This window comes from Nansenia antarctica, assembly GCF_963989245.1.
Source record: "Nansenia antarctica genome assembly, chromosome: 6".
NCBI classification, from domain to species: domain Eukaryota; kingdom Metazoa; phylum Chordata; class Actinopteri; order Argentiniformes; family Microstomatidae; genus Nansenia; species Nansenia antarctica.
This window is the reverse complement of record NC_137676.1, coordinates 1,058,249-1,083,248: the sequence shown is the minus strand read 5'-3', so window position 1 is coordinate 1,083,248 and position 25,000 is coordinate 1,058,249. Positions and strand designations below refer to the sequence as shown.

Below are 25,000 nucleotides of genomic sequence, written 5' to 3'. Positions count from 1 at the left end.
ACACACACACACACACACACACACACACACAAACACACAAACACAAACACACGCACACACGTACGCATACACACACACACGCACACTCACACACACACACACACACACACACACACACAGACACACAATACAGTTCCCAGACACCTACTCTGACCTCTGACCCGACCCCGGCAGTGTTTTAGGGTACAGCGGTCCTACGTCTTCTGTGGTGGTCCGACAGTGACCCCCCCTATGACAGACCTCAACAGGACAGTGACCCCCCCCTATGACAGACCTCAACAGGACAGTGACCCCCCCTATGACAGACCTCAACAGGACAGTGACCCCCCCTATGACAGACCTCAACAGGACAGTGACCCCCCCCTATGACAGACCTCAACAGGACAGTGACCCCCCCTATGACAGACCTCAACAGGACAGTGACCCCCCTATGACAGACCTCAACAGGACAGTGACCCCCCTATGACAGACCTCAACAGGACAGTGACCCCCCTATGACAGACCTCAACAGGACAGTGACCCCCCTATGACAGACCTCAACAGGACAGTGACCCCCCTATGACAGACCTCAACAGGACAGTGACCCCCCCTATGAGAGACCTCAACAGGACAGTGACCCCCCCTATGACAGACCTCAACAGGACAGTGACCCCCCTATGACAGACCTCAACAGGACAGTGACCCCCCTATGACAGACCTCAACAGGACAGTGACCCCCCCTATGAAAGACGCCAACAGGACAGTGACCCCCCCTATGACAGACCTCAACAGGACAGTGACCCCCCCTATGACAGACCTCAACAGGACAGTGACCCCCCCTATGACAGACCTCAACAGGACAGTGACCCCCCCTATGACAGACCTCAACAGGACAGTGACCCCCCCTATGAAAGACGCCAACAGGACAGTGACCCCCCCTATGACAGACCTCAACAGGACAGTGACCCCCCTATGACAGACCTCAACAGGACAGTGACCCCCCCTATGACAGACCTCAACAGGACAGTGACCCCCCTATGACAGACCTCAACAGGACAGTGACCCCCCCTATGACAGACCTCAACAGGACAGTGACCCCCCCTATGACAGACCTCAACAGGACAGTGACCCCCCCTATGACAGACCTCAACAGGACAGTGACCCCCCCTATGACAGACCTCAACAGGACAGTGACCCCACCTATGACAGACCTCAACAGGACAGTGACCCCCCCCTATGACAGACCTCAACAGGACAGTGACCCCCCCTATGACAGACCTCAACAGGACAGTGACCCCCCCTATGACAGACCTCAACAGGCCTTCATGACCTTTAGAAGGCCAGACTCCTCCTCAATCCATCGTAGAACCCAGCCACTTCATCTCTCTCTCCCTCTCCTCCCTCTCTCTGTCTGTCTCTCCTTTTCTCCCCCTCTCTCTCTGTCTGTCTGTCTGTCTCTGTCTCTCTCTCTCTCTCCCTCTCTCTCGCTCTCTCTCTCTCGCTCCTTTTCTCCCCCTCTCTCCCCCTCTCTCTCTGTCTGTCTCCGTCTCTCTCTCTCTGTCTGTCTCTGTCTCTCCTTTTCTCCCCCTCTCTCCCTCTCTCTCTCTGTCTGTCTCTGTCTCTCTCTCTCTCTCCTTCTCAAACCCTCTCTCCCCTTCTCAGAGAGAGAGAGAGAGAGAGAGATGATACACTTTGTGTATGACAATTGTAGGCTGTGTGTTGTGTCCTCCTGCTCCAGTCTGTCTCAGGAGGTCCATAGGACTCTGTGAGGGCCAAGCCAAATGCCAGGAGCATTACAATCAAGTGACTAATTGCTTCTGTTTGCTAAGTGGAACACAGTAGGTGGAGAAATGAGATGTCCTGCCAAAGAGTGGAGAATGCTTTCGGGGGGGGGGCTGGGGTGGGGCCTTTGATTTCGTTCGCCTGGCACCCCGAAATGACCGAGTACGTACTGTTAGGACCCCCAATAGGAAACGTTACCACAACATGAATATCAAGCACACCCTAACAGCAACAAGAGAATTAGAGGGAGACCCCTGAGAACTGATGTTCTACCTTTTGCTAGTATATCAGCCCAATAGAGCTCTCAGGTCTTCTGCTAGCATATCAGCCCAGTAGAGCTCTCAGGTCTTCTGCTAGCATATCAGCCCAATAGAGCTCTCGGGTCTTCTGCTAGCATATCAGCCCAGTAGAGCTCTCAGGTCTTCTGCTAGCATATCAGCCCAATAGAGCTCTCGGGTCTTCTGCTAGCATATCAGCCCAATAGAGCTCTCAGGTCTTCTGCTAGCATATCAGCCCAATAGAGCTCTTGGGTCTTCTGCTAGCATATCATCCCGATAGAGCTCTCAGGTCTTCTGCTAGCATATCAGCCCAATAGAGCTCTCAGGTCTTCTGCTAGCATATCAGCCCAATAGAGCTCTCAGGTCTTCTGCTAGCATATCAGCCCAATAGTGCTCTCAGGTCTTCTGCTAGCATATCAGCCCAATAGAGCTCTCAGGTCTTCTGCTAGCATATCAGCCCAATAGAGCTCTCAGGTCTTCTGCTAGCATATCAGCCCAATAGAGCTCTCAGGTCTTCTGAAGCTGGTTTTCTCTGTGTACCACATGTACAAAAGAAGAGATTTGGTGAGGCTGAAATTCTCATTTTATGCACCCAGATTGTGGAATGCACTGCCAGTTTACATTAGGGATGCAACCTCAGCACATATTGGGCCCTATTATGCACTTCATAAGTCTTAAGCAATAAGACGAGGCGGTAGATCTAAACTTAAGACGTGGAGGCGTGGTCAAGGCCACTTTGCTATTATGCGTGCGGTAGTGGGCGCCTAAAACCCGGCGCTAAGCAAAGAAATTAGTCATGGGTGTGTTTTGGGCGTCTTCTCAATCAACCCAATCAGCGTGCCAGGTGCCATTCCCTTTAAGAACCGGCTGCGTTGAGTCATTAGCGCTATGCTATTATGGAAGTCCTAAGAAGGAGGTCAGCGCGCTTCTCTGCCTCTCCCTTCTGAAATAAAGCATTTATACTGTGACCGTAATTGACATCTTGCCGTGGAGCCACGTGCGTGTTCATGTGTGCCCACATGCATGCGCAAACCGCGGAGGCGCGCTCATGTTTCAAAACGTGCATGAAGTCTAAACTTAAGAACTTTTCAAACCACTTCTTAGCGCTAGGAGCAAAGTCAGATCGCATAATAGCAGGGGCGCCTAGTGCACTTCATTAACATATGAACACTCCCACAATGAGTAATATATGCACGGGAGTATTACGTCTTATGTGTGGGCGCCTATCGACACCAGCATAATAGCAGTAGCGCGTATGAAGCGCATAATAAGGGTGGCGGTAGGTCTTAACCTGGCGGTGCGTCTTAATTAACACTTAAGACGGCAAGTTAAGAAGTGCATAATAGGGCCCATTATGTTCAAGTGAAGACTAAAAACCCATCTTTTTAATATTGCCTTTAAATGACTAAATAATTAAATTATGATTATATAATGATTGGAGCACTTTGCAAACTGCAACGTTTGCAGGAAAAGCGCTATACAAATAAAAAGTTATTATTATTATTATTATTATTATTATTATCAAGCACACCCTAACAGCAACAACAGAATTAGGCCTAGCGAGTTGAATGCTGAAAAGTGAATCGGAGGAGTGACACATTGGAATGAATGATCAGACATTCGGCCGTGCCTCATTATTCTAACGTCAGCGGCCCGTTCGGTAACCAAGTAATCATGTTTGATTAGAGAGACTCAGAGACTCACCCTCACTCTCCTCTTTTAAATCCCACCTCAAAACCTACCTGTTCTCCCACGCATACAACCTCCCCTACTCCTAACCATCTCCCCTAACCCTGCCACCCCTCCTCCTCCCCCCCTGGACATTGCTGTGTCAATTGTTCCCTGTGCCTGTTCGTTAACTCTGCGTTCTATGTGCTCATGTGATCTGTTGTTAACTCTGTGTTCTTTGTGCTCATGTTATCTGTTGTTAACTCTGTGTTCTATGTGCTCATGTTATCTGTTCGTTAACTCTGTGTTCTATGTGCTCATGTTATCTGTTGTTAACTCCGTGTTCTATGTGCTCATGTTACCTGTTGTTAACTCTGTGTTCTATGTGCTCATGTTATCTGTTGTTAACTCTGTGTTCTATGTGTCATGTTATCTGTTGTTAACTCTGTGTTCTATGTGCTCATGTTATCTGTCGTTAACTCTGTGTTCTATGTGCTCATGTTATCTGTTGTTAACTCTGTGTTCTATGTGCTCATGTTATCTGTTGTTAACTCTGTGTTCTATGTGCTCATGTTATCTGTCGTTAACTCTGTGTTTTATGTGTCATGTTATCTGTTGTTAACTCTGTGTTCTATGTGCTCATGTTATCTGTTGTTAACTCTGTGTTCTATGTGTCATGTTATCTGTTGTTAACTCTGTGTTCTATGTGCTCATGTTATCTATTGTTAACTATGTGTTCTATGTGTCATGTTATCTGTTGTTAACTCTGTGTTCTATGTAGTCATGTTATCTGTTGTTAACTCTGTGTTCTATGTGCTCATGTTATCTGTTGTTAACTCTGTGTTCTATGTGCTCATGTTATCTGTTGTTAACTCTGTGTTCTATGTGCTCATGTTATCTGTTGTTAACTCTGTGTTCTATGTGCTCATGTTATCTGTCGTTAACTCTGTGTTCTATGTGTCATTTTATCTGTTGTTAACTCTGTGTTCTATGTGTCATGTTATCTGTCGTTAACTCTGTGTTCTATGTGCTGATGTTATCTGTCGTTAACTCTGTGTTCTATGTGTTCATGTTATCTGTTGTTAACTCTGTGTTCTATGTAGTCATGTTATCTGTTGTTAACTGTGTTCTATGTGCTCATGTTATCAGCTAAGGGAACAGCCTTCCTAGCCAGCTAAGGGAACAGTCTTCCTAGCCAGCTAAGGGAACAGCCTTCCTAGCCAGCTAAGGGAACAGCCTTCCTAGCCAGCTAAGGGAACAGCCTTCCTAGCCAGCTAAGGGAACAGCCTTCCTAGCCAGCTAAGAGAACAGCCTTCCTAGTCAGCTAAGGGGAACAGCCTTCCTAGCCAGCTAAGGGAACAGTCTTCCTAGCGAGCTAAGGGAACAGTCTTCCTAGCGAGCTAAGGGAACAGCCTTCCTAGTCAGCTAAGGGAACAGCCTTCCTAGCCAGCTAAGGGAACAGCCTTCCTAGCCAGCTAAGGGAACAGTCTTCCTAGCCAGCTAAGGGAACAGCCTTCCTAGTCAGCTAAGGGAACAGCCTTCCTAGCCAGCTAAGGGAACAGCCTTCCTATACAGCTAAGGGAACAGCCTTCCTAGCCAGCTAAGGGAACAGCCTTCCTAGCCAGCTAAGGGAACAGCCTTCCTAGCCAGCTAAGGGAACAGCCTTCCTAGCCAACTAAGGGAACAGCCTTCCTAGCCAGCTAAGGGAACAGCCTTCCTAGCCAGCTAAGGGAACAGCCTTCCTAGCCAGCTAAGGGAACAACCTTCCTAGCCAGCTAAGGGAACAACCTTCCTAGCCAGCTAAGGGAACAACCTTCCTAGCCAGCTAAGGGAACAGCCTTCCTAGCCCGCTAAGGGAACAGCCTTCCTAGCCAGCTAAGGGAACAACCTTCCTAGCCAGCTAAGGGAACAGCCTTCCTAGCCAGCTAAGGGAACAACCTTCCTAGCCAGCTAAGGGAACAACCTTCCTAGCCAGCTAAGGGAACAACCTTCCTAGCCAGCTAAGGGAACAGCCTTCCTAGCCAGCTAAGGGAACAGCCTTCCTAGTCAGCTAAGGGAACAGCCTTCCTAGCCAGCTAAGGGAACAGCCTTCCTAGCCAGCTAAGGGAACAGCCTTCCTAGCCAGCTAAGGGAACAACCTTCCTAGCCAGCTAAGGGAACAACCTTCCTAGCCAGCTAAGGGAACAACCTTCCTAGCCAGCTAAGGGAACAGCCTTCCTAGCCCGCTAAGGGAACAGCCTTCCTAGCCAGCTAAGGGAACAACCTTCCTAGCCAGCTAAGGGAACAGCCTTCCTAGCCAGCTAAGGGAACAACCTTCCTAGCCAGCTAAGGGAACAACCTTCCTAGCCAGCTAAGGGAACAGCCTTCCTAGCCAGCTAAGGGAACAGCCTTCCTAGCCAGCTAAGGGAACAGCCTTCCTAGTCAGCTAAGTAAACAGCCTTCCTAGTCAGCTAAGGGAACAGCCTTCCTAGCCAGCTAAGAGAACAGCCTTCCTAGCCAGCTAAGGGAACAACCTTCCTAGCCAGCTAAGGGAACAACCTTCCTAGCCAGCTAAGGGAACAGCCTTCCTAGCCAGCTAAGGGAACAGCCTTCCTAACCAGCTAAGAGAACAGCCTTCCTAGCCAGCTAAGGGAACAGCCTTCCTAGTCAGCTAAGGGAACAGCCTTCCTAGCCAGCTAAGGGAACAGCCTTCCTAGCCAGCTAAGGGAACAGCCTTCCTAGCCAGCTAAGGGAACAGCCTTCCTAGCCAGCTAAGGGAACAGCCTTCCTAGCCAGCTAAGGGAACAGCCTTCCTAGTCAGCTAAGGGAACAGCCTTCCTAGCCAGCTAAGGGAACAGCCTTCCTAGCCAGCTAAGGGAACAGCCTTCCTAGTCAGCTAAGGGAACAGTCTTCCTAGTCAGCTAAGGGAACAGCCTTCCTAGTCAGCTAAGGGAACAGCCTTCCTAGTCAGCTAAGGGAACAGCCTTCCTAGCCAGCTAAGGAAACAGCCTTCCTAGCCAGCTAAGGGAACAGCCTTCCTAGCCAGCTAAGGGAACAGCCTTCCTAGTCAGCTAAGGGAACAGTCTTCCTAGTCAGCTAAGGGAACAACCTTCCTAGCCAGCTAAGGGAACAACCTTCCTAGCCAGCTAAGGGAACAGCCTTCCTAGCCAGCTAAGGGAACAGCCTTCCTAGCCAGCTAAGGGAACAGCCTTCCTAGCCAGCTAAGGGAACAGCCTTCCTAGCCAGCTAAGGGAACAGCCTTCCTAGCCAGCTAAGGGAACAGCCTTCCTAGTCAGCTAAGGGAACAGCCTTCCTAGTCAGCTAAGGGAACAGCCTTCCTAGCCAGCTAAGGGAACAGCCTTCCTAGCCAGCTAAGAGAACAGCCTTCCTAGCCAGCTAAGGGAACAGCCTTCCTAGTCAGCTAAGGGAACAGTCTTCCTAGTCAGCTAAGGGAACAGCCTTCCTAGTCAGCTAAGGGAACAGCCTTCCTAGCCAGCTAAGGGAACAGCCTTCCTAACCATCTAAGAGAACAGCCTTCCTAGCCAGCTAAGGGAACAGCCTTCCTAGTCAGCTAAGGGAACAGCCTTCCTAGCCAGCTAAGGGAACAGCCTTCCTAGCCAGCTAAGAGAACAGCCTTCCTAGTCAGCTAAGGGAACAGCCTTCCTAGCCAGCTAAGAGAACAGCCTTCCTAGCCAGCTAAGGGAACAGCCTTCCTAGGTCAGCTAAGAGAACAGCCTTCCTAGCCAGCTAAGGGAACAGCCTTCCTAGTCAGCTAAGGGAACAGCCTTCCTAGCCAGCTAAGGGAACAGTCTTCCTAGCCAGCTAAGGGAACAGCCTTCCTAGCCAGCTAAGGGAACAGCCTTCCTAGCCAGCTAAGGGAACAGCCTTCCTAGCCAGCTAAGGGAACAGCCTTCCTAGCCAGCTAAGAGAACAGCCTTCCTAGTCAGCTAAGGGAACAGCTTTCCTAGCCAGCTAAGGGAACAGTCTTCCTAGCGAGCTAAGGGAACAGTCTTCCTAGCGAGCTAAGGGAACAGCCTTCCTAGTCAGCTAAGGGAACAGCCTTCCTAGCCAGCTAAGGGAACAGCCTTCCTAGCCAGCTAAGGGAACAGTCTTCCTAGCCAGCTAAGGGAACAGCCTTCCTAGTCAGCTAAGGGAACAGCCTTCCTAGCCAGCTAAGGGAACAGCCTTCCTAGCCAGCTAAGGGAACAACCTTCCTAGCCAGCTAAGGGAACAACCTTCCTAGCCAGCTAAGGGAACAGCCTTCCTAGCCAGCTAAGGGAACAGCCTTCCTAGCCAGCTAAGGGAACAGCCTTCCTAGCCAGCTAAGGGAACAGCCTTCCTAACCATCTAAGAGAACAGCCTTCCTAGCCAGCTAAGGGAACAGCCTTCCTAGTCAGCTAAGGGAACAGCCTTCCTAGCCAGCTAAGGGAACAGCCTTCCTAGCCAGCTAAGGGAACAGCCTTCCTAGTCAGCTAAGGGAACAGACTTCCTAGCCAGCTAAGGGAACAGCCTTCCTAGCCAGCTAAGGGAACAGCCTTCCTAGTCAGCTAAGGGAACAGTCTTCCTAGTCAGCTAAGGGAACAGCCTTCCTAGTCAGCTAAGGGAACAGCCTTCCTAGCCAGCTAAGGGAACAGCCTTCCTAGCCAGCTAAGGGAACAGCCTTCCTAGTCAGCTAAGGGAACAGCCTTCCTAGTCAGCTAAGAGAACAGCCTTCCTAGCCAGCTAAGGGAACAGCCTTCCTAGCCAGCTAAGAGAACAGCCTTCCTAGCCAGCTAAGGACAGTACAGAGCCTGTGGAACAGCCTTCCTAGCCAGTTAAGGGAACAGCCTTCCTAGCCAGCTAAGGGCAGTACAGAGCCTGTGGAACAGCCTTCCTAGCCAGCTAAGGGAACAGCCTTCCTAGCCAGCTAAGGGAACAGCCTTCCTAGCCAGCTACGGGCAGTACAGAGCCTGGACTCTTTTAAGACAGGCCTAAAAACCTTTTTTATTCAAAAAGGCCTTTGACTTTGGCCTTTGTGTTCATTCTTGTGATTTAAAAAATAATAATTTGACTATGTTTTTAACTTATTATGTTTTTAGGTTGTTGTTTTTCTCTCTGTAGCTCTCTGAGATTCTTTTGAATGAAAAGTGCAATGCAAATAAAATGCATTATTATTATTATTATTATTATTATTATTATTATTATTATTATTATTATTATTATGTTTGACTTAAAAGTCAAAAAGTACCGGTACTTCAAAGTACCAATAAAGTCTGTATTTACCTCTTCTGTCGGAGCCCCAGCTTCTCGTTGCGTGGTGTTTGATGTGGAGTCCTTTGGAGGGTTAGGGCCCCCCCTGTCCTTAGGCTTGGGTGGGCTCAGGTAGACGCTGTTAGAGTAGCCGCGTAGGAGGTGCTGCAGACGGCCCAGCTGGCGTAAGGCAAGGCAAGTCGTGACGTTAGAATTATAAGGTTCTATCTCCATTTTTGTCAAAAATTAGTTTTTTACATAAGCTGATCCATTACGTGTTTATTAATGCCTGTGTGGTGTTATTTTTTAAATGTTGATTTTTTTTTGTTAGTAATTAATAAAATACAAAGGTTCCATCTCACAAAACATAATGGAATGTAAAAACTTTGACGCTCAATATCTCTGAACTGCCCTAAACGGAGATAGAACCATACAACAGGGGCAATTCAAAGTGCTTTACATACATTATTAAAAATACAGCAAGAGGAGCAAAGTAAGAAAATAAAAATGACAATGAATAAAAGCAAATATAAGAAGTAAATAGATAAAACATTTTAATAACACAATAGTTAATGGAAAAAAGACATTGATAGAAGTCTTTGTGTTTAATCATAACTGCTGCAAAACATGAACGTTTTTAGCTTAGATTTAAATATTTGAAGGGTTTGGGCGCTGTTTGATTTCTTCAGGGAGTTTGTTCCAGGAGCATGCAGCAGCGTGACTGAAAGCTGCTGCGCCGTGTTTTGTTTTTACTCTTGGAATGATTAGCTGATTAGTGTCAGCTGACCTGGTGTAGAGCGCTCCTCTGCTGGACGTCGTCCTTCAGCGACCCGTCGTGGACGAGACGGTCGTAGTGGAGCTCGATAGATCTGCTAGGAGAGGAGGGTGTCTCTGAGGCTGGGGGGTCGCACACAGGGGGGGCCGGTGATACGGGTGGCTCACCTGTCAGTGTTGTAGTATATCCTGCAATTAAACAGTCATAAAAGAGCTTTCAGTGTGGCAGAGCTTTCAGTGTGGCAGCTCCCACCCTCTGGAACTCTCTCCCCACAGCGATCCGCAAAGCCCCCCCCCCCCCCCCTACCCAGGACACCTTTAAATCAGCCCCTCAAAACCCACCTGTTCTCTAAGGCCTTTGGCCCCTAGTCTAGTTTGTCACTCTCGCTGTCTTTGTTTCTTTGCTTTGTTTTTATGTTCTGTCTGTCTGACTGTCTGTCTATGAAATCGGTTAAGCGTCCTTGGATTTGAGAAAGGCGCTATATAAATCTAAGCTATTATTATTATTATTATTATTATAATAAAAGACACCGTGCTAGAGACCATTATCACAGGAGCGTGTCTATGTTCCCACAGCCCGATGGTCCCACAGCCCAATGTTCCCACATTTCTAAGTAATCTAACTATATGGGACCCTAACCCTAATTGGTTGCCTAACCCTAACCCTAAATATTAGAAATGTGGGACCATTGGGCTGTGGGAACATAGGGATGACCCCACTATTACAGCAATCGTCAGGGATCAAACTGTGGCTACTATATCATCAGCGTGACAAACCCCATAGGTCTGTGTGCTCCTGGCTAAACAATGTGATGTTCATGAAATACACTGACACTGTTCGTACGCTGTTATAACACCTGGGCGTTGATAGTGCACAGCCCTATTGGTACAGAGTGCAGGTGTAGTGTTGTAGTGGGTCATTGTAGTAGCATTTCTGCAGTGTTTACATGACTGCAAGGGACATCATCCATCACAGATAGACGTCTAGGGACAGATACTAGACAGATACACCAGCAGTATATCATGTTGTTGTTATGCAAGTTATCTAACAGACAGGCTTGCACAACACTGCTCTCAACGATGACAAAACGAAACATTTCCACATAACGTGCACACTACTAACCTTTTACTATGCTGCTTGTGGGAGAGCACGTGTTGTTGTTATTATGGCAGAGAAACGTGTTTTTTAGTAAGTATCTAAGCATCCATCTGGTCGCCAAAGGCAACGCGTAGGTCGCCATCTTGATTCAATACAGTGAAACTTTATTCATCATCGGGCGAGATTCACACGCACAGTTATCACACAGGCAGAACCATTCATTTCGCAATACATTTCTCAATACATTTCTTTATATAATATATAATAATAATATGTAAATACATTTCTCAAGAATTAACTAAATTGTAACGAAGTATGTAGCTTTTACATAAGTGTACGAGTTGATTGGTCGTGTATTTCCCAGTACCACAGTGTTATTGTGGTGTTATTTTTATTTAACAAGAGACAGAATTACTGCAGGCAATGTGACTGAGTTCTAGACTCTAACTCATTGGGTTTCAGTAAGTGTGTCCTTAGGGTTCTTAGTTCCCTCAGTGTCAAATCTGAATGTGTCGTTTGACTAGTCTGGACACTGTCATTCACAATCATGTGAGCTGGCCTATGTGTTGAAGTTATGTTACTGAATAGCCTGTCAAAATAATAATAATAATAATAATAATAACAATAATAATAACAATAATAATAATAACAATAATAATAATAATAATAACAATAATAATAATAATAATAATAATAATAATAACAACAATAATAACAATAACAATAACAATAATAATAACAATAATAATAATAACAATAATAATAGTAATAATAACAATAACAATAAGAATAAGAATAATAATAATAATATTGCATTTTATTTGTATTGCACTTTTCCTTCTCAGAAAAAATCTCGGAGTGCTACAGAGTTAAAACAGCCTAAAAACATAGTCAAAAAAACAGAACACAGTCTTAGTAGTAGATGTTGCAGCGATTCTTCGGCGCGTCGAACTCTGATTCGTCGGTATTCACACGAGCACACTCGTCAACCAATCAAGATCGACCGCGGTGACACATCGGTTGTAAACAACAACACGGCGCTCGGTGCCAAGCGTCAGCTGCACCTCAGCTGATCAGGAAGGCTAACCTGGCTAGCGGAGAGGAAGGAGGGGAGAATGGCTGACACCATAGCGGACACCAGGAGGCTATTCTCCAAGCCTCAGAACCTCAACGACGCGTACGGACCCCCGAGTAACTTCCTAGAGATCGACGTGAGCAACCCGGAGACGACGGGGGTCGGCAGGACCCGGTTCACCACCTACGAGATCAGACTGAAGGTGAGCGGCTAGCCAGGTAGCATCGTTAGCTTAGCATAGGTGCTCTCACTGTCAACTGTCAACTGTGTCACTCGGGGGCTAATGAACTCGGTCTTCATCTTGTTCTCGGCCAAACTAAAAGGCATTATACTGATATATTTGTCACCACTGTCACGATAAATGACATTTCTCAGTTCTCAGTTCTCACTGAAACGGACCCGACCAGAGATAGCATATTATGTAGCTTGCTTGCCTAGTTAGCTGGCAGGGTTAGGGTTAGCTTAGCATAGCTTAGCATAGGTGAGACGTATGGTTAAATGATATGGCAGGGTTAGGGTTAGCTTAGCATAGCTTAGCATAGGTGAGACGTATGGTTAGATGGTATGTGACGTGTGATGTCTGGACCTGTAGCATCAGAGTCGTGGTGTGTGTGTGTATCAACTTAGTTGTTTTGTTATGACAGAGATGATGGTTTAGGTTAACATGTCTAGTGACTAGGGTTGGGTATCGTTTGGGTTTTATCCGGTACCGGTACCTAACCGATACTTTAAAAACGGTACCGGTACCGAAACGGTACTTAATTCGGTACTTTTGATTTTTTTAAATGACATATATATATATATAATAATAACACGGTCGACAACATTAAACAGCTTTTCACTTTTTTATTGCTGAGGCACAATATATATTAGTTAAATATACACTCAAATTAAAATAAATGAAAATAAAACTCCTGCTAACTGAGGCACAATATACATATATATAATATTACAGTTAAATATACACTCAAATTAAAATAAATAAAAATAAAACTCCCACCTCAGCAATTATTTTTCAAAAAGATCAGCATATTTGCCTTCTCTGGCAAAATACGACACCTCTCTTGACTAATTGCATGACCTGCACATGAGACATGAACCAGGGACCTCCGGAGTCGGGAAGAGTTACTCTGAAACTCTTATGTCTTCGACCACTAGTTCGTTTTGTGGCGCTGTTCCGACTTTTAGTACTTCAGCAAGCGGAGAAGTAGTCTCTGAAGACTAGAAGAAGTCTGACATGAAATTTAACAGGCGATGTCACGTCACGACTCAGTCACGTGTGGTTGACTGTTGCATGACACTGGACACCACAGGGGGGAAAAAAGTAGAAAAGTACCGAAATGAGGTACCGAAATCTCCTTTGCAATTCGGTACGGTAAATACCGAATGTAAAGTAACCGGTACCTACCGGTACCGATTTTCGGTACCCAACCCTACTAGTGACTGTGTCTGCATGTGTACATCTGTATATCACCTCATATACAGTACAGGCCAAAAGTTTGGACACACCTTCTCATTCAATGTGTTTCCTTTATTTTCATGACTATTTGGTACATTGTAGATTCTCACTGAAGGCATCACAACTATGAATGAACACATAGGAATTATGTATTTAACAATAAAGTGTGAAATAACTCTAAATATGTCTTATATTTTAGATTCCTCAAAGTAGCCACCCTTTGCTTTTTTGTTGATAATAAAATATATAATAATAATATTAAATATAATATGTGTTAATAATAATATGTTGTTATATAAATATATATTTAATATTGTTATTATAGATTTTATTAACAACATTTTAAAATTTATTTTGGCTACTTTGAGGAATCTAAAATATAAGACATATTTAGAGTTATTTCACACTTTTTTGTTAAGTACATAATTCCACATGTGTTCATTAATTAATTCATTCATAGTTTTGATGCCTTCAGTGAGAATCTACAATGTAAATAGTCATGAAAATAAAGGAAACGCATTGAATGAGAAGGTGTGTCCAAACTGTTGGCCTGTACTGTAGATACATGTCTCCTGATATAGCTTCTTTTCTACCTCTAAACCATACTGGTGTTTACAACACTAACACTCTCTCTGCACATAACTGTATATTACATAGTTACCCATCACTACCATTCTTGTTCTATTTAATATCATGTTCTTAGCTAATAATATCAATTTTTTGCACTTCTGGTTAGATGCTAAAACTGCAATTTCGTTGTATTTGTACTTTAGTATTGTACTCGGCGATGGCAATAAAGTTGAATCTAACCTCATCTGATCGAAAGAAATAGTTGGTGTTTATGACGTTCATAATATTCAGCCCCTGTTACCCGTTTTACCCAGTAGGGTAGTTAGTTAGTTAGTTAAGTTAACTAGCCAACTAACTAACTTACTAACTAACTACTACCCTACTTGGTAAAAAAACTGCTAAGTTAACTGTTCCAGATGAACCGTTAGGCCCTTATGCAAATTCGTGTTGTTGCTCCAGGGAGCCACACCTATGCCCTGTCATCGGGTGTAACAGCTAGATAAGGGAATGTGTGTTACACACGATCACAAGTACTGCTCAACAACAACGGTGTAATTTATCACACAGCTATGGGGGTGGGGGGGGGATTGAGCAGGGCTCACTGTTCATTCACCCACAGTTAAGCAATTTCCTATCTGTGTGCTTACGCAGGACTTGTTGTGAAATACAGAGATGATGACTGCAGTGATTTTTGGCTCCCTTTCTGTCTTACTAGTCATTGCGTTGCAATTCCAGCCGCGACACGACCTGTCGTGGTACACTGTTACTACACTGTTACTACACTGTTACCCGGTGTAGTAGTAAGATGGTGAAAAGGTGTTACTGTTACTTATGTGTAGTAAGGTACACCTTAACTGCTCCTCCCGAGACATTACCACCCCCCAGCACTGTGTCTCCTAAGACAGCTGCTTTTCCCCTATACTATGCCTCCTAAGACTTCTACTGCCCCCCTTGTACTGTCTCTTCAGTGCCCCCCCCCCACCTGTGCTGTCTCTCCAGTGTCTATTATTTTTATTTTTTTAAATCTATCACAGAGACTGCCAGTGGCCCCTGGCCTGAGCTAGATTACTCTTCCTGCTACAACTGGTGGATTGATGATTCACTTGCTTAGTCAAATGTATCGATTGTAAGTCGCTTTGGAATAAGGCGTCTGCTAAATGCCGTAAATGTAAGGTGGTGAAGAGGTGTTGTGATATGCAGTATGGCTAGTCAGCATGACATGAGCGACTGTGGCTTAGGAGGTAGAGCCGTCGTCTAATGATCGCAAGGTCGGCAGATCAGCGGTTCGATCCCCGGCTGGCCACACATCGAGGTGTCGTTGGGCAAGACACTAAACCCCAAATTGCTCCCAGTGAGCGGGCCGGCGCCTTGCATGGTAGCTTGTCGCCATTGCTGTGTGAATGTGTGTGTGAATGGGTGAATGAGAGGCCGTTGTAAAGCGGTTTGGAATAAGGTGATATATAAGTCAGTCCATTTACATGAGTGTATAGAAACTGGTCAGGTTCTCAGGAATCACATGACAGGATGTACAGAGCTCGCTCAGCAAACAGCCCCAAGACCACTCATCCCACACACTTCCTTCCTGGTGGACAGAGGGGGGAGGGGAGGGAAGGTTTAGGGAGTGTAGGGAGGTCCAGGGGTTAAAACAGGACGAATGCACGTGTTCTTCTCACAAAGTAACCTGGTGAAAATCACCGACACATCGATCGGTAGTCAACTAACACAGCTTGTTTTGTGAGCCTGCTAACAATGTAAAGTAGTGTTGTAGTTAACTAGGTAGCAGTGGGGGGATTACTCACCCAATCCATTGCGTTGTTGCAGTATTTTGGCTCGACTAGCGAGTTTGTGTTGTGATTCTCAACAAAGTTGAAACAAACGTTTTGATTGGTTGCCGATACGAGGACCAAAGCGTTAGAACGTGTCACATATGTGGCTTGGTTTGTGTCACACAGGGCCTCGTCATTCATTAAGCCCATACAATATGACAGGCTTGTTATTTTTTCTGAGTAGGACAGTCGCACTCATATTTTTCATTTTATTGGACAGATAATGAAGACGGACAGGAAAGTAAGGAGAAGAAGGGAGAGAGAGAGCGCATGTCAGCAGGGCATGGGCCGGATTCGAACTCGACGACATGGGCATATGTGTGCACCAGTGGAGGCTCCTCCATAGAGGTGGAGGAGGCCTGGCCTCCCCAATAATTTGAGAGAAGAGAGAGAGATTTAAAAAAGCAATAATTATATTTATTTTATTTATTTATTTAACAAAAAACATATTTTAATTTTTTTAATATTAATATTATTTCCGTTTTGTTCATAAATCTGAATTTTTCCATGGCTAAAACCCAATATTGCAATTGTAAAGCACCTACAGGCCAGAATCCCTATCCGTTTGTATTGAGGGAGGCCAGGCCTCCCCCAGGAAAGTGGTTTCTCATAGAAGTCAATGTAATGCAATTTTTTTCATGGCAATATGTGATTGGCCAAATCACTGAAAATGGGTGGGCAAGGGAGGCCTGGCCTCACCATGCATTGAGTCCAGGGCTGAAAGATTGACATTTTGTTCGTCCAATCACATGAAGCCATTTTGAGAATTCGCCAGTCACTTCAGTCAAAGAAACACTCCATAGTGGCTACGAGTGTCCTATCAACGTGTCCTTTGCAGGACACGTCTAGAACACCCATGGCTATTATCCCCTGAAAATAATAGCTCATTTGGCCAAATTGTTTTGCTTAAAATGACCTCGGAATTCGGCGAGATTCTGGCGCGATTTATACATCGAATAGGTAGACAACATTTAGGATTTATTGAACAGTTTTATTTTTAATGTAGTCGATTTCGTTTTATTACAAGTCAATTTAATATTCTTCCATATCAAATGGAGTCCTGGAGAGAGCATGCCGCCCCTCAGCTAAACCAGAGGTGAGTTGAACTAGCCTAATCAGATGTCTCTACCAGTGTTACACCACTAGTTCTCAGTAGTAATACCAGTGTTACACCACTAGTTCTCAGTAGTAATAACACTCCATTGCATGTCTGTGTTTCTCAGCAGATGAAGCCAGCTGGAACCAGTACTGTCCTCACAACATTTAAAAATATATATATTTATATTAAATATATTGAATAAAACTACATTTGATAAAGAAACTGTTACTTATCTTTTTTATATGCTAAACTTGATTAAATTGATGATTACATGTTGAAGCTGTAGAAGAAGAAGAATGAAAAATGTAGGCTAAACAAAATAGTTTTTTAACCACATAATTATCAAATTCCTGCCTTTTACACATGTTCACTGGGCATTTATATTACATCCAAATGTCATTTCTCAACTTAATTATCAGGCAGGCTCATAGACTTACAGCAATGTCATTTCTTCAGGCAGGCACATAGGCTAAGCTCTGCACAATGAATTCCATCAATCAGAACTTTCTGATTGTAGCTTACACTCCAAATAGTATACCTTTGGCCAGCACAAAGACAGATAAGAAGAACAGGGAACATTCCATCGCGAGTGAAGCGAGCAAGCGGAAACATATTGGCCTCCTCAATTCTGGAAGTCACCAGCCTCCACTGGTGTGCACTGTAGACCGCGGTGCTAGACCACTGGACCACCCCAGGCCACTTGTTTTCTTTTTCAAGACAGCTTAGTAATGACTGATACATTTTAATATAGCTCCTATACTAGTAAGCCCTGTACTGTCTATTTCCCAAGGCTTTCACATGCCTTAGCTGGCAGGGTTAGGGTTAGCTTAGCATAGATTAGCTTAGCATTGATGAGACGTATGGTTAATGGTATGTGATGGATTTTGGACCTCTGTAGCATCATATTAGTGGTGCGTATCAACTTAGACACTTTTGTTTTTGCTCCAATTTTTCACGAGTTGAAATTTAAGAGAAAGACCTAAGACTGCAGGAATGCTGACTGACTTCCTGACCCCAGGAATGTCCGCCAGAGCTGTTTGCCGGTGAACTGAATGTTCATTTCTCTACCATAAGTTCCAAGTTCCAGTTCTAATTTCCAATTCCTGAAAAAAAAGCCTTGCTTTTGGTAGATGAATGAACGTTCGATTCACGGGCTCAACAGCTCTGGTGGACATCGGGGCGGCTGTGGCGCAGGAGGTAGAGTCGCCGCCTAATGATCACAAGGTTGGCAGATCGGCGGTTCGAGCCCCGGCTGGCCACATGTCGAAGTGTCCTTGGGCAAGACACTGAACCCCAAATTGCTCCCAGTGAGCAGGGCCGGCCAGCGCCTTGCATGGCAGCTTGGCCGCCATTGGTGTGTGAATGTGTGTGTGAATGGGTGAATGAGAGGCCGTTGTAAAGCGCTTTGGAGCAGCTTTGGAGCAGCAAAAAAGGCGCTATATAAGTGCAGTTTACCATTTACATTCCTGCCAATCGCACGCTCCCTCAAACACTTGTGACATCTGTGGCATTGTGCCGTGTGATAAAACTGCACATTTTTAGAGAGGGCCTTTTATCGTGAACAGCCTAACGCACACCTGTGCAATAATCACGCCGTCTAATCAGCATCTGGATATACGCCACACCTGTCAGGTGGATGGATCATCTCGGCAAAGGAGAAGTGCTCCCTAACACGGATTTTACAACACATTTCCGAACTCGATTGGAGAGAAATAGGCGGCGGCAGCCCGTTTCGTGTCGGAAAAAAAAGTCTTTTTTTCAACTCGAAATAAAACTCGCAAAAAACAAAAGTGTTGCATCGTTTTTATATTTTTAGTTCAGTGTCGTTAGGCCGAGAATATCTCCTCTCCATCGCCATCATCAACCCCCTCCCCTCCCCTCCCTCCCCATCTGATTGTCTTTCTCTCCGCTCGTCTCCCGAGTCTTAGCGCCTTGACTGACGTCCCCTGTGGTTAGCCGCCTAGCGTATCTGACGTGGTTGGCGTCGTGGTCGTATAGTATTTATAGCCCCCCCCCCCCCCGGTTACCTAAAGAAGCCGGGAGGCGAGATAAAAACGTCGTCTCCAGGCATTAGCGCGCGGGCCCCCCGATACATAAGACTACTGTACTTGATTAGCGTGTAATAATTAGCATATGCGTGTAATCAGCATTATTGTGCGCCTCCTAGCCCTCCCTGACCCCACTTTGCATAAGAGCGGAGCGAGGGAGAGAGAGAGAGAGAGAGAGAGAGGCGCATCCCTCCTCAACTCCCCAACAAACGTCGGTGTCAACTTTGCTTCGCTTCTCTCCTCCTCCTCCTTTCTTCTGTCCTTTCTTTTCTTTCTTTTTTTACCCCCCCCCCCCCCGCGCGCGCGCGATTCGGAGGCGTTCGAGGAGTGATGGGTGCGGTTGTCCCCCTGGTCTTGGAAGAGGAGCTCACGACAGGAAAGGGTTTCGCCGCTTGTGTCTTGTGCTGTCTCTCTCTCTCTCCACCTCCTGTTTTAGGCCTATATTTGGTACCATTTAGATGTGTTTTTTCTCTCTCTCTCCTGTAGCCTAATTATGCCATACAATCTTAGTAGATCAGCCCCCCACTCTACCCCCAAATCCCCTCCTCTCTCCTACCCCCCCTCCCCACCCCCACACCCCCCCCCCCCCCCCGCCCCTCTTCCAAACGGAGTGAGAGTCCGTGAGGCCGCGCTGAGAGAGAGTGAGAGAGACTCTACCTAATCCCCTCATTGAGAGGAGAGAAGAATGAATCAGGCCAGGGGGTGGGAGGCGACCCCCCCCCCCCCTCACACACACACACACCCACCCACCCACCACCACAACCAGGCCAGGGGTTGGGAGGCGACCCCCGCCCCCTCACACACACACACACACCCACCCACCCACCACCACAACCAGGCCAGGGGTTGGGAGGCGACCCCCCCCCCCTCACACACACACACACACACACACCCACCCACCCACCACCACAACCAGGCCAGGGGGTGGGAGGGCGAGAGGGATTCGTCCACATCCACGACCCCCCCCCCACACACACACACACACACCCACCACCACCCCCACCCATGGGAGGGCACAAAGGCACCCCCCACCTTCACCCCTCAGTACCCTGGTCTCTCTCTCCCCCCCCCAGGGGACAGACAGTCACCTTGGCTCAGAGACCAGAGATGTCTCTATAGTCTCTATAGTCCTGTGTCCCCCCTCAGAGATGTCTCTATAGTCTCTATAGTCCTGTGTCCCTCCTCAGAGATGTCTCTATAGTCTCTATAGTCCTGTGTCCCTCCTCAGAGATGTCTCTATAGTCTCTATAGTCCTGTGTCCCTCCTCAGAGATGTCTCTATAGTCTCTATAGTCCTGTGTCCCTCTCAGAGATGTCTCTATAGTCTCTATAGTCTCTATAGTCCTGTGTCCCTCCTCAGAGATGTCTCTATAGTCTCTATAGTCCTGTGTCCCTCCTCAGAGATGTCTCTATAGTCTCTATAGTCCTGTGTCCCTCCTCAGAGATGTCTCTATAGTCTCTATAGTCTCTATAGTCCTGTGTCCCTCCTCAGAGATGTCTCTATAGTCTCTATAGTCCTGTGTCCCTCCTCAGAGATGTCTCTATAGTCTCTATAGTCTCTATAGTCCTGTGTCCCTCCTCAGAGATGTCTCTATAGTCTCTATAGTCCTGTGTCCCTCCTCAGAGATGTCTCTATAGTCTCTATAGTCTCTATAGTCCTGTGTCCCTCCTCAGAGATGTCTCTATAGTCTCTATAGTCCTGTGTCCCTCCTCAGAGATGTCTCTATAGTCTCTATAGTCTCTATAGTCCTGTGTCCCTCCTCAGAGATGTCTCTATACTCTCTATAGTCCTGTGTCCCTCCTCAGAGATGTCTCTATAGTCTCTATAGTCCTGTGTCCCTCCTCAGAGATGTCTCTATACTCTCTATAGCCCTGTGTCCCTCCTCAGAGATGTCTCTATACTCTCTATAGCCCTGTGTCCCTCCTCAGAGATGTCTCTATAGTCTCTATAGTCTCTATAGTCCTGTGTCCCTCCTCAGAGATGTCTCTATAGTCTCTATAGTCCTGTGTCCCTCCTCAGAGATGTCTCTATAGTCTCTATAGTCCTGTGTCCCTCTCCAGAGATGTCTCTATAGTCTCTATAGTCCTGTGTCCCTCCTCAGAGATGTCTCTATAGTCTCTATAGTCTCTATAGTCCTGTGTCCCTCCTCAGAGATGTCTCTATAGTCTCTATAGTCCTGTGTCCCTCCTCAGAGATGTCTCTATAGTCTCTATAGTCCTGTGTCCCTCCTCAGAGATGTCTCTATAGTCTCTATAGTCTCTATAGCCCTGTGTCCCTCCTCAGAGATGTCTCTATAGTCTCTATAGGCCTGTGTCCCTCCTCAGAGATGTCTCTATAGTCTCTATAGCCCTGTGTCCCTCCCCAGAGATGTCTCTATAGTCTCTATAGGCCTGTGTCCCTCCTCAGAGATGTCTCTATAGTCTCTATAGCCCTGTGTCCCTCACAGAGATGTCTCTATAGTCTCTATAGTCCTGTGTCCCTCCCCAGAGATGTCTCTATAGTCTCTATAGTCCTGTGTCCCCCCTCAGAGATGTCTCTATAGTCTCTATAGCCCTGTGTCCCTCCCCAGAGATGTCTCTATAGTCTCTATAGCCCTGTGTCCCTCTCCAGAGATGTCTCTATAGTCTCTATAGCCCTGTGTCCCTCTCAGAGATGTCTCTATAGTCTCTATAGTCTCTATAGCCCTGTGTCCCTCCTCAGAGATGTCTCTATAGTCTCTATAGTCCTGTGTCCCTCCTCAGAGATGTCTCTATAGTCTCTATAGTCCTGTGTCCCCCCTCAGAGATGTCTCTATAGTCTCTATAGCCCTGTGTCCCTCTCCAGAGATGTCTCTATAGTCTCTATAGTCTCTATAGCCCTGTGTCCCTCCTCAGAGATGTCTCTATAGTCTCTATAGTCCTGTGTCCCTCCTCAGAGATGTCTCTATAGTCTCTATAGCCCTGTGTCCCTCACAGAGATGTCTCTATAGTCTCTATAGTCCTGTGTCCCTCCTCAGAGATGTCTCTATAGTCTCTATAGTCCTGTGTCCCTCTCAGAGATGTCTCTATAGTCTCTATAGTCCTGTGTCCCTCTCCAGAGATGTCTCTATAGTCTCTATAGTCATGTGTCCCTCCTCAGAGATGTCTCTATAGTCTCTATAGCCCTGTGTCCCTCTCCAGAGATGTCTCTATAGTCTCTATAGCCCTGTGTCCCTCTCAGAGATGTCTCTATAGTCTCTATAGTCTCTATAGTCTCTATAGCCCTGTGTCCCTCCTCAGAGATGTCTCTATAGTCTCTATAGCCCTGTGTCCCTCTCAGAGATGTCTCTATAGTCTCTATAGTCTCTATAGTCTCTATAGCCCTGTGTCCCTCCTCAGAGATGTCTCTATAGTCTCTATAGCCCTGTGTCCCTCCTCAGAGATGTCTCTATAGTCTCTATAGCCCTGTGTCCCTCTCAGAGATGTCTCTATAGTCTCTATAGTCTCTATAGTCTCTATAGTCTCTATAGTCCTGTGTCCCTCTCCAGAGATGTCTCTATAGTCTCTATAGTCCTGTGTCCCTCCTCAGAGATGTCTCTATAGTCTCTATAGTCCTGTGTCCCCCCTCAGAGATGTCTCTATAGTCTCTATAGTCCTGTGTCCCTCCTCAGAGATGTCTCTATAGTCTCTATAGTCCTGTGTCCCTCTCCAGAGATGTCTCTATAGTCTCTATAGTCTCTATAGTCCTGTGTCCCCCCTCAGAGATGTCTCTATAGTCTCTATAGTCCTGTGTCCCTCTCCAGAGATGTCTCTATAGTCTCTATAGTCCTGTGTCCCTCCTCAGAGATGTCTCTATAGTCTCTATAGTCCTGTGTCCCTCCTCAGAGATGTCTCTATAGTCTCTATAGTCTCTATAGTCCTGTGTCCCTCTCCAGAGATGTCTCTATAGTCTCTATAGTCCCGTGTCCCTCCCCAGGTGTCACTGTGTGTTCGCTGTGTCACGTCCAGCACACAGAGCACACAGAGGAGGGGTCATGGAGGTCACCTCTGCACACAGACACTCCTGATTGGCTCCTCTTCTTCTTCCTGACTTCCTGATCCTTCCCTGCGGTCGGCCTGCAGGTCGTTCTAGGTCAGGGTCTGTAGGCTGGAAGTAGGCCTGTAGCCTCAGTCATGTGACGCCGTGGCGGTCATGTGACAGGGGAGCATGGTCAACGGTCATTCTATGGTCACATGACACGCGTGTTTCCCAGTCCAAAGGTTACTCCATTGTCACATGACAAGGTTTTATTTTTTTATTTGACATTTTATTTTATTTAACCAGAGAGAATCAGTTTTCAATGATGATCTGGCCAAGAGGCAAGAATAAAAACAAACATATAAACAGAAATACACACAAGGGTCGACACAAAACTATACGTACAGTACATGAAGAAGATCAAATAAATTAAAAAACAAATAAAAACAGAAACAGAAACAGCGTATCTTTTCTAGCAAAGAGCTCACAGGGGTCAAGGCGTATGATCGCACCGACTGTTCCTCTGCTGGTTGTCCTATCCTGAAGGGTAATTAACTGAAGTAGTGTGTAAACCTGTAAACCTGAGGAGGTGTAATTGGCCTTGAGTAAAACAAATGGAATTCTGCCACGACAGGCGGCCTTGTGAGTGTTCTGCTTCTAATAAGCCGTGCAGTCTGAGAACACGATGGAAAGCTAGCTAACCATTAGCCTCTTTACAACGTATTGATTCACTTCACTTCTTCCCCCTCTCTCTCTCTCTCTCTCTCTCTCTCTCTCGTCCATATTCTGCTTTATAAAGTACATGTAAGGAGAAAGACATGAAAAGAAATTCCAGGAAATGAAGGGAGCACTTTCAGCTGCAACGTTTTGCAGGAAAAGTGCTGTACAAAAACAAACAAAAAAGTTCTAGTTCAGTTCTAATGTCTCTGAAATGGATTCCAACCCTGCCTGCTAGATTGGTCTCCATCTCCCTCTTCAGAGAGAGAGAGGGAGGGAGGGAGGGAGGGAGAGGGTGGTGGACTCTTAGGGTTAGGGTAGGGGTGAGGGGGAGGGAGAGAGAGAGAGAGAGAAGGTGGACTCTTCAGAGAGAGAGAGAGAGAGAGAGAGAGAGAGAGAGAGAGAGAGCAGCATACATGAGAGAGAGGACTCTTCAGAGAGAGAGAGAGGGTGGACTCTTCATAGAGGGAGAGAGAGAGAGAGGGAGGGAGAGAGAGAGAGAGAGAGAGAGAGAGAGAGAGAGAGAGAGAGAGAGAGAGAGAGAGAGAGAGAGAGAGAGAGAGAGAGAGAGGGAGAGAGAGGGTGGACTTTGGGATCTGACTTTGTTTACGGACGGGCTGGACTCACTCAGGGGTATAAATAGGCCTCTCACAGCTCTTTCTCTCTCTCCCTCCCTCTCTCTTCCATCCACCCCTCCTCCTCTCCACTCTCTCTCTCATTCAGGGAGGGGTGGGGTGGGGGTGGCGGGGGGGGGAGGCTTGTCAGCCACAGTCAAGTGTAATCCAAACTACAGCATCCTCCCCGACTACTATTTTAATGGAAATGGGGAACATATTGTATCAAGGCTACCATGTCCTACTTGAAATGACAGTATCAAAAGCAGCTTTCTGTCAGCCAGGCGAGAGAGGGAGAGAGAGAGAGAGAGAGAGAGGGAGAGAGAGAGAGGGAGAGAGGGAGAGAGAGAGAGAGGGAGAGGGAAGAGGGCTGTTGGGCTAAAAAGGGGCAAGCAAGAGAGTGTGAGAGAGAGAGGGAGAGAGAGAGAGAGAGGGAGAGGGAAGAGGGCTGTTGGGCTAAAAGGGGCGAGCAAGAGAGTGTGTGAGAGAGAGGGAGCGAGGGAGCGAGAGTGCACCGGGAGAGGAGGAAGAGAGAGACCCATGCCCTCAACGCCATTGTTCCCACCTCTCTCTCTCTCTCTCTCTCTCTCTCTCTCTCTCTCCCTTTTTGGAATATGATGCAATGAGATAGCATTGTGCTAGGCATTTTTAATACTTTTCATTCTGAAAGGAGTGATGGAGAAGGGGGGGGGGGGGCATAGGGGGGAGGTTGGGGGGGGTTAGGGATGTGACATACTCTGGAACTTGACTCCATCCTGCTAAAAGCTAATGCACAGCCCAGCCATGCTCCGCTCCTCACAGGAGAGAGGATGACCTCGCTCTGAAGGAG

The 25,000-nt window shown here is 46.5% G+C and overlaps 2 protein-coding genes across 2 annotated transcripts in view; one reads left to right on the top strand and one right to left on the bottom strand.

Annotated features, from left to right (window-relative positions):
* The window catches only part of afg1lb (AFG1 like ATPase b), a gene marked incomplete at its 5' end in the record, with an annotated part of 57,027 nt that extends 46,017 nt beyond the window's left edge, over positions 1 to 11,010 (bottom strand). Inside the window, 3 exons of the mRNA XM_080533476.1 lie at positions 8,949 to 9,095; positions 9,703 to 9,812; positions 10,995 to 11,010. Coding sequence (XP_080389602.1) covers positions 8,949 to 9,095; positions 9,703 to 9,812; positions 10,995 to 11,010 — 273 coding nt within the window. The remainder of the gene's footprint in view (positions 1 to 8,948; positions 9,096 to 9,702; positions 9,813 to 10,994) is intronic.
* An 882-nt stretch (positions 11,011 to 11,892) lies between these two features.
* The window catches only part of snx3 (sorting nexin 3), an 18,832-nt gene continuing 5,724 nt past the window's right edge, over positions 11,893 to 25,000 (top strand). Inside the window, exons 1-2 of the mRNA XM_080533475.1 lie at positions 11,893 to 12,065; positions 22,799 to 22,806. Of these exons, the coding sequence (XP_080389601.1) occupies positions 11,904 to 12,065; positions 22,799 to 22,806 (170 nt within the window). The 5' untranslated portion in view covers positions 11,893 to 11,903. The remainder of the gene's footprint in view (positions 12,066 to 22,798; positions 22,807 to 25,000) is intronic.